At 67.2% G+C, this 9,217-nt stretch overlaps 2 protein-coding genes across 2 annotated transcripts; both read left to right on the top strand.

The window, feature by feature from the left end:
- Positions 1-1,725: 1,725 nt before the first annotated feature.
- MNEG_10356 (hypothetical protein) lies at positions 1,726-2,338 on the top strand (the record flags this gene model as incomplete). The annotated part of the gene is made up of 3 exons (XM_014041171.1): positions 1,726-1,738; positions 1,966-2,113; positions 2,278-2,338. The coding sequence occupies 3 exons, from the start codon at positions 1,726-1,728 to the stop codon at positions 2,336-2,338; spliced, it is 222 nt and encodes a 73-aa protein (XP_013896625.1).
- A 158-nt stretch (positions 2,339-2,496) lies between these two features.
- MNEG_10357 (60S ribosomal protein L23A) lies at positions 2,497-3,936 on the top strand (the record flags this gene model as incomplete). The annotated part of the gene is made up of 5 exons (XM_014041172.1): positions 2,497-2,534; positions 2,729-2,825; positions 2,970-3,068; positions 3,342-3,439; positions 3,852-3,936. 5 exons carry the CDS (start codon positions 2,497-2,499, stop codon positions 3,934-3,936), a joined length of 417 nt encoding a protein of 138 aa, XP_013896626.1.
- Positions 3,937-9,217: the final 5,281 nt, after the last annotated feature.

Genomic DNA, 9,217 nt, shown 5'->3' on the forward strand with positions numbered 1-9,217 from the left:
TTGGTGGGCAGCGGCTGCTGCGGCACCGGGGGGAAGGGTATGGCGACAGGCACCGGCATCTGCATCGGCATCGGCATGTGCATGCCATACACAGGCCCGGTGCACGCCACGCCGTTGACGACCGGCCGCACGCCGCCCAGCCCGTGTGCCAAGTTGGGGCGCCCCATGCGCGGCTGCCCCGGCCCCGGCCCCTGCAGCGGCAGCGGCAGCGGCAGCGCCGGCAGCGAGGGCAGCGGCAGCGGGCGGCCGCGCCAGTAGCCGGCCTGCGGCTTGGCACCCCAGGCGGCGGCGCCGGGGCTGCTGTAAGCGCCGTAATCCTCGTCAGCTTCGCTGCCGCCGTGGGGCCAGAACTCGGCCTTGTGTGGCAGACCGTCAGGGCCCACATGCATATGCCCCACCCCTTGCGGCCGCTGCGGCACCGCGTGCGGCATCGGCGCGCCGCCCGGCGGCGGCCGCAGCATGCCACCGCCGGCGGCCCAGGCGGCGCCTTGCTGTTGCAGCAGCAGGTGCTGCTGCATGTGATGCTGGTGCTGCTGCTGGAGCTGCTGCATGTGCTGCTGCTGGGCCTGATGGTACTGCTGCTGCTGCTGCTGCTGCTGCTGCTGCTCATGTTGTAAGTGCTGCTGCTGAAAGCGCTCCTGCTGCGCCCCGCCCTGCGGCGGTGGACTCCGCCGGGCCTGCAGCTGCTGCGCGAAAGCCTGCCCCTGCTGGCGCTGGACCCACTCCTGCTGCTGATGCAGGGCGGCGGCGTGCGCCTGTGCCTGCTGCTGTTGCTGCGGCGGCCAGTGCTGCTGGGCAGGCGGTGAGGGCTGCCGCCCCTGCCAGGCGTGCGGCTGCGCCCCCTGCACCCACGGCTGATGCGTTGGCTGCGCCACGCCGGCCGGTGCGGGGTGCGGGTTTGAGTGCGGGTGCGGGTCCAGTGGCCCCGACGGCGGCGTCCCACCCTCATATACGCCGTTGGGCGGCGGACCGTAGCGCGCACCGCCGCCAGGCAGTTGCGAATGGGCGCTGTGCTGCTGGGAGGAAGGCGGCGGCCCGTCGCCGGCGGGTGCGAAGCCGCTGACAGAGGGTGTCAGCGGCTGCTGGCCATCCGCCGGGCCGTGTGCGGCCACTCCCGTCCCTGGTGAGCTGTTCTCGTCATCGATCCAGGCCTGAACATCAAAAATTTTTGAGGCGACATGGGGCAAGGTGTTGGCCGCAGCGGACGTGGTAGGGAGCGGCAATGCGACAATGGGAGGGGCGGCTGCGGCGGCGCTGCGACCAGGTTGGGCGAGCCCTGCTTGAGGCCTGACCGCCTCTGTGGCGCCTCGGCATCCCTCAATATTGAACTGTCGATCAATTAAGTTCACCTGTTGCTGTCGTTGCGCGTACATGCGGCACTTCTTGCTCGCTAGGGCCCACGAGCCCTCGGGGCCTGATAGCACGATGATCGGGCTGAAATGATACCTGTTGTGCTGATTTGAATGCTGCTCGGGTCAGTGAGCGAAGCAGCTGATTGAGCTGGGAGTGTCTACAGTAGACGTCTAGATCAAACACTGCTCCGTGGCCCCAGAATGTCTGTATATGACTAAAACCTACACAGTAATGTGCATGCAGGCACGCGTTGCGCGAACAAGAGGTGGACCGCGTTTAGCAGTGACAGAGAGGGGAATAGACAGGCAGCCAGGCATAATTTCAGGAGCTCCGACGTTCACGGCCTCTTTCCTTGTTTAGGTGCAGGGCAACATGGCACCAAAGGGTGAGGGCACCCGTCAGGCCGAACAACAGAGTGGCAGCCGTCGGAATAGGCGGGGCCGCGCCGTGCAGTGGCTTGCAATAGGCATATGGATATCGCTGAAATTGTCCACAACGTGCTCAGGCCCCTCGCGCGCCCCTGTCAGCTGGCGGCGGCAACATGCGCGCGCGCTGTGTGCGCCGCCGCCGGCTCCCGCCATCGATTTCCGCAACTGCGCTGGACCCGCGCAGGCAAGGACGCCAAGGCCGCGGCCGCCAAGGCCGCGGCGGCCGTGAAGAAGAACTCGTGGGCGAAGACTCGCAAGCCGCGCTACAGCGTGGTGTTCCACCGGCCAAAGACGCTCAAGCGCACGCGCGACCCCAAGTACACGCGCAAGAGGTGCGGCGCGGCGCGCGTGGGCAGCCAGGGATACAGACGGACAGCTGTGGAAAGAACAAAATTAGGGCGCAGGCATATGCTGCAGGCGTGGAAAGTAAAGAGCCGCGGCAACCATTATGGCAGGAAGGCAACAACAGGGCAGCGGCCGTCCCCTGTGGTTGCAGCGCCAACGGCAGCGGCTGCGGCGGCACCGAGGACTCGGCTTGGCAGCCGGAGCGGCTCTGAGGGCGGGTACTGATGCAGACAGCGGCAGGGTGGCGGCCGCGCCATCGAGCGCAGCCTCCGCTGGCGGCGTCGGGTTGAGCCGAGAGCCTTCCACAGCAGAAGCCAGGTCCTGCAGCAGATGCGCCAGCGAGCCACAGGCCAGGGCCTTCGTCTTGTAAATGCAGGAGCACCAACAGCAGGCGGAGGGGCAGCAGCAGTAGCCACAGCACCAGCAGCAGCGAGACTGGCGCGCCCACAATCCGCCCAGGCGGACTAGCCATGATATCCGTGGCTGCCGGTCAACCGAGGCGCAGCGAGCCGCGCCGCGGCCCCCTCCAATCTCGCCCAGCAGCGCCCGCCTGCCTCCGCTGCCCCATCCGCATTCTTTGCCCACCTTTGCGCGCACCGCAGCGCCGCGGGCCTGCAGAAGCTGGACCACTATGCGGTGCTCAAGTCGCCGCTCACCACGGAGTCGGCCATGAAGAAGATCGAGGACAACAACACCCTGGTGCGGGATGACTGGGTTCGTTTTGGGGGGGTATCAATCTGAGTAAATGTGTGGGTGTCGTCCAGTCGTTGCCCCTCTACTGCGTCCTGGGTGCACAGTCGTTGCAATGCGTCCCAGTCCAGGGCGGGGCGCCCTGCTTCGAAGGCAGCGCACAGAAAGCCGGGGCCGCTCGAGGCTGTTGGGCGGGGGCTGGGGGAGCAGGCGGGCGCGGGCGAGTTTTTCGGGGTTCCTTGGGAGGCGGCAGTGTCAGGAACGTGACCCGCAGGTGGCCGCGTGAGAGCGGTCGCTTTGCAGCACGCGCTCCTCCCCGCAGCCGCCATCAGGTGGGGCACAGCGGCTGCCTCTCAGGCTCTCGTCCCCCCTAATTCGTCCGTCTGCACACACACACATACACACACACACACACACACACACACACACACACACACATGCTCGCACACACACACACACATACATGCGCGCGCACACACACACATGCGCGCGCGCACACACACACATGCCCTGGTGTGCCCGCAGGTCTTCCTGGTGGACGTGCGCGCGGGCAAGCGCGAGATCAAGGCGGCGGTGCAGCGGATGTACGACATCCAGACCAAGAAGATCAACACACTCATCAGGTGGGGCGGGATGGCGAGAGGGGGGGTGCGCAGCGTGGCTGGCGTGGAACGGGAAATGCAACGATTCCCTCTTTTTTTTCCTTGTGTTTCTGGAACACAACTTCGAGATTACGCCTTTTGGAAGTTTCATTGACCAAACGCTGGATTGAAAGAGTGATCCAGCGCTGGGGTGGCGCGAGGCTGCGCGGTGCAGTGCGTTGATCTGCGGGGTTTGCCGTGTGGTGTGGTGGGGCATGCGGGGCCTTGTTGTGGTGTGATGTGCGAATGGCAAGCCGGGGTCGATGAGCACGGCCGTATGACACCAACCCGTGACTCACGGTTGTGCCACCATGTCGCACGCCACGGGCACAACCTGCTTTTGTCAGCCCACCTGCATGCCTTGAGACCGCCCCCCACCCCCGATGCCACCCAGGCCCGACGGCCAGAAGAAGGCTTACGTGCGGCTGACCCCCGACTACGACGCCCTCGACGTGGCCAACAAGATCGGCATCATCTGATCTGATCTGGCGCGACCTGATCTGGCCTTTCCCGCTGGGCGCCGATGGGACGGCTGCGACCGCCTCTCCCTTTGTGTAACTGGGGCTCCGCGGGGCGCCGCCGCGTGCTGTGCTGCGGGGCGCTGGTTCGCGGCGGCAATGGCGGCCGGGTTGCCAGTTTGGGTGCTGCTGGGCAGCATTGGGAATCTACAATGTGTCGGCTGGACAGCGGGGCGTGCGGCCCAGCGCAGCGCCGGCAGTGCGGTGTTTTGAGAGGATGCCCCGTAAGCGGGAGGCACATGCGACGTGGCGCTAAAACGCACGTCAGCCGGGGAGCTGTGCGCGCAGTGGTAGGCGGCGTGGCGCTCGGCGCACGCGCGCTAGGGATCCCACCGCATGCCTCGGTGCGGAGGCATGGCGGCAGGCAGGGCGTGACGCTGAAACGTGCGTCGCTGCGGGGTTCCCCCACTGGCTTGCGAGCATGAAGAGCACCGAGTGGTCTCGGTGGCTCAGGGGGGGGGCGAGTGCAAATAATAGGAGCACTGTCAGCGCAGTGGCAGGCGGCGTGACGCTCGGCGCACGCGCGCTGGGGAACCCACCGCACGTGGGATGCATGGCGGCAGGCAGGGCGTGGCGCTGAAGCGCGCGTCGCTGCGGGGTGCCCCCACTGGCTTACGAGCAAGAAGAGCTCTGACGGAGGTGGCTCAGGGGGAGCGAGTGCAAGTAACGGGAGCAAAGCCACGGGCGCCCCGGTTGAAAGGTGATTACACGCAATTGCGTGGGTCCGCATGCCGTGCCTGGCACTGGCTGGGGCGGGTGCAGATGCGCACAGTGTGCTGAGCAATGTGCGCCGGGCGCTGCATTGCGCCGACGCGGACGAGGGCAAGGATGTTGTAGGGGGCAGGCTGGCCGCCTTCCCGGTGCTCTTAGAGTGGGTGGTTTCATCTGGCGGCAGGCTAGGTGACTCCCAGCTTCGAACAGAGGCAGGGCCGTGGAGAGTGGGGGCTGGCTCCTCATTGGTCGGAGCGGCGCTGTGCTTGTGGGGCGAGGCACTGCGGGCGGGCGAAGGAAGCCAACGGTTTGGGAGCAATTGCTCTGACGCCTGCAAGGCAAGTCCCGTCGCAGTCGTGTAGCGGCCGCGGGCTGGGGTGCAGCACCCCTGTGAGCATTCAGCAGCAGCACAGCTGCCACATAGGGCATTGGATTGCGTGCACACACGCCTGCCAGCCCGGCTGAACTGAGGCGCACTGTGGGGCTGCCAAAGGAGGTGCTGGCACAATCATCAAATTTGAAATCACTGGAAACTTTTGAGACACCCTGCCGCGGCGTCCATGAGCCCATGCAGGCGAAGGACCGCAATGCAGATCAGCCATGCTGTACTGCAGCGTTGACCGTCAAGACCGCGAAGGTGATCTGGCACGAGAGGACATCCTGATCGCACACCTGTGATTATTATATTTGAGTTTTCATGCTGTTGTCGGCGTTGCGCTCTCGTACACGCGGCCTTGCTTGATCTTAGACGCGGTACAGTAGTATTAGCTACTCGACCGGCACTACCGTGACTGTTCCAATATGCGTGAAACAGGACAGCAAACATGAGCGGAAGAGATCACGCGGACCTTGAGCTGCAGGTCGTTGTTGGCGGCACGCTTTTGCAATTTGATGCGCCGCTGCCCTCACTGCTCGTGCTGCTGCCACGCAGACCGGCGGGCCCTCCTGCATGCAGGTCCCCTTGCACGCGAGTGCATGTATATTCGTCATCTAAGATCCCCCTCACACCTTGCACCCATATTATAGGGCCGCAGCCTCCGCATCGGCGCCCAAGCCGCCTGTGGCTGCGGCGCCCGCGGCGTGTTCAGTGGCGCCGCCTCCTTTTCAGAGTACTCAGATCTGGGTCTCTCCCCGCCCTCAGAACGGTCATCCCTATTTGATGATTACGGGGATGACGAGGACGCCAAGGCCAGCAGCTTCCCTCGCGCCTTGGGCGTGCCCCGCCTCTTCGGGCTGCCCGGTGGGCCGGCCCCCGGTCGCCTGGCGATGGCGCGGCGGCCGTCTGGCGGCGCCGCCGCGGGTGCGGGCGCGAGCGCCGGCGGCGCGCGCGTGTCACCAACAAAGCTGGACGCCGGGCGCCGGCAGCGCGAGGCGGAGCGGGCCCGGCCCGCCGCCGTCAACGCCGCCGTCGGCTCAGCGGGGTCCAGCGTCCCCCCCCCCCCGACTACAGGCAGCTGGGCAGGCGCTCTGCCACAGGCACTGCAGCGGCAGCCGCTCAGCAAGAGCGCAGCCAAGCCGTCATTTCAAACAGCAGCTGCTGTTTTTGGCAATGTGCTGGGCCAGGCCGGGGTCCAGCCCCGCCAGGCGGCGGCCTCAGCGGCGGCCGTGGCAGCCCCATTGCCTGGCGGCTCCGAAGCAGCCGGCGGCGCCTCTACGCCGCGGCCTGCCGGCCCGAGGGTCCGCCAAGGCACCTCCGAGCTCCCAGGTCCGGGCCTGGTGACCGGCGCTGACGCCGTGCGCCACTTTGCGAGCGGCGCCGGCGGCCAGGGCGAGCGCGTGTTCTGCAACCGCACGGCGGACGCTGGCCGCGACGGGCATCAACCCGCCGTTCAGGCGGCCCTGCTAGGCGTAGGCCACCTGGACGGCGCGCGTGGCGGCCCGGGTGCAGGCGGCGGCGGAGAGGGCGGAGCTGATGACGTCACTGGTGGCCGAGGTGATGTCAGTGCGTACGACCTGGTGGTTGTGCCTCAGCGGCTGGCGGACCCTGATCTGCATTACGTGATTTGCTGGAGCGGCGTGGTGGAGATGAGGTGAGGCGGGGGTAGAGGCTTTCTCAGGCTGTGGGCACAGCCACATCGGTGCGTTTCAAGGGTCTCTGACCAACTTTGATTCTGACCATTGCGGCAGTAGGAGGCGCCCTCCCGCCGCCGGACAGGTCGCCGCGTGCATTGCGGTTGGTGTGCGTATGTGTAAACACCACGCGCCTGCGGGGCCCATGCTGCCGGTCCGCAGGCGCGGCTGCGGCCCGGACCTCGTGCCCCTGGCTGAGTGGGTGAGAGAGGCGCAGCTGTACCGCCAACTGCGTGCGCTGCCCTTCTTCAACCAAAACCGCCTCAGAACGGTGGGTGATGGTGGCCACAGTCGCATGCGTTCTTCAGAAATTCCCGACGTTCGGTCTCGCCGGACCGCCACGCACGTTCAACTGCCCTGCCTGCCGCTTGGTTTTATAACGGTGCGTTGAGTGAGGTTTGGCAGCTGCAGCTGCGGAGGCGAGTGCTCCTGCACAAAACGGCGCGAGCGAGGCGGCCCGTTCGCGGCGCGCCACGCAGGCGTTCCGCCGCTGGCGCGCGCGCGTGTCCCGCGGCAAGCTGCGCGCAGCGGCCGCGGCGCTCGAGGCGTCGCTGCTATCGAGCGACCCCACGGCGCGGCGCTGCATCGGGGGCGCCGCCGCAGAGCTGCGGCGGCTGCTCAGCGGCTGCGGTGGGGCAACAGGCACGACACAGGGCGGGGAGGCGTGGGTGCGTGCAGAGGGCACAGGTGCGTGAGGCGGGCAGATTGGCGGGCGGGACGCTGTAATCAGGGGTGCACCTAGGTGCACTCCAGGTGTGTTTGCTTGCGTGGCTCAGAAGGCCAGCATGTGCCAGCAGGTCAGCATCGAACTGCTCGGGTGCAGCACCGCTCAACGTCCAAGCACACGGCTGGGACGCAGCCGTGTACTGCTGCGTGTGTACTGCTGCGTGCATCTTCGCAGCGTGCATCTTCGCAGCGTGCATCTTCGCAGCGTGCATCCTGCGCGCACGCGACGCGCCGCCGGCGCCTCGCCGCGCCGCCTCCCCGCGCGCAGGCCGGTGGGTCCGGTCCAGCTGCACGGGCGCCGCTGTGCGTCTGCCGGCGGAGCCTCAGGATGTGCCGCCCGCTGCGGGGAGCCTCGTGCAGCTGCTGGCCCTCTCACCAGACGCAGGAGGCACCAGGGTGGGCGCTTGTAAGGAACCGCGCGGCACTCAGCGGCGGGGCGCACGTTGCCCTGTCACCAGCACCTGCCTGCTGCCTGTGTTGATCCATGGAGCACTCTTGTCGGCACTTCTGCCGGCATTGCAATGCGATGGCAAAGCATCCGCCTGCTCCGCCTTTGCCTCGAACCCTCCACCCCTCACTCGTGTCGTGACCCTGGGGGTCCTCAAGGAGCTGTGACTAAACAATCATGTGATGCGACTGACATCGACAAAGATTCCCGTGACCACCAAACAATACATGCCACATTTTGAGGACGACACAATGCCCCGTTGCCAATGTATCACCGCTGATTTGACCGCAGGCGCTCTCGCTGCCAGATTTCTCGCGCCGCGTCGCGGCGCAGCACGGCGCCGCGGCCGCGCGCCTGCGTGCGGCGCACGCGCGGCTCGCGACGCTGCTGGACGCGGCGGCGCGGGAGATGGACGCTCGCATCGCGGCGGGGGCCCGGCGGGCGGCGGCGGGGAGCGGGGCGGCGGCAGGTGCGAAGAGGGCGGACAGGCCGCTTCGGGATGGCACGATGGGACATGTTGCGCACCGTCGATCGGTCCCCCCAGCTCTTTTGAGTACTTAAATTCTGCAATTGATTGCATAGCAGTGATGCATTGTCTTGTCGCTGAAACCACCAACAAGCGCCCGCCCGCTCGCCCCGCCCTCGTGCCCAACGCGGGGCAGGCCGCTCCCCCCCGCCGCCTTGGCGGGCGCAGCCCCCGTTCGACGCGCCCGCGGAGCGCCTGCGCGCGGCGACGCTGCTCTGCCGGTGAGCCGCGGCCCCCCAGCCTCACCCTGGCCCGCCGCCGCAAACTCACGACGTCTGCCGGCTCACCCAGCCGCGGCTGTTGCAGCTGCCCCGCACCTGACTCAAGCTCGTGCTAGTCGGCTGACGCCGCAGGCGACGCCATAACTGATGCAGCAACTGACACCTCAGCGCTGACGCCCATCCGACTGCCACTCGGGTCAAGTGTCAGCACCCGTCCCTGAGCCTGGGGCACCCCTGCCCTCACGCTTTGTAACTGAACCTCGCTGGCCACGAATTGGGGAGCGCATCAGTACATTTTTAAGTACACAATCTCATGCATCCGTAGGGTGGCGTCGTGCCTCGACGCGCTGATGTCATCGTATCTGGCGCTGGCGGCCGCCGCGGCCACCGAGCAGCTAGCTGCCGCGTTTGAGCGGCGCCCGCCGGCGCTGCAGCTGCGGGTGTGCCTGGTGCTGCGCGATGCAGAGGACAGCGGCGGCGGCGGCGGCAGCGCCCCGCCGCCCCAAAAGGCCGGCAGCCGGGGGGCGCCGCCTGCGGCGG

Source organism: Monoraphidium neglectum (assembly GCF_000611645.1).
Source record: "Monoraphidium neglectum strain SAG 48.87 unplaced genomic scaffold scaffold02282, whole genome shotgun sequence".
Classification (NCBI taxonomy): Eukaryota; Viridiplantae; Chlorophyta; class Chlorophyceae; order Sphaeropleales; family Selenastraceae; genus Monoraphidium; species Monoraphidium neglectum.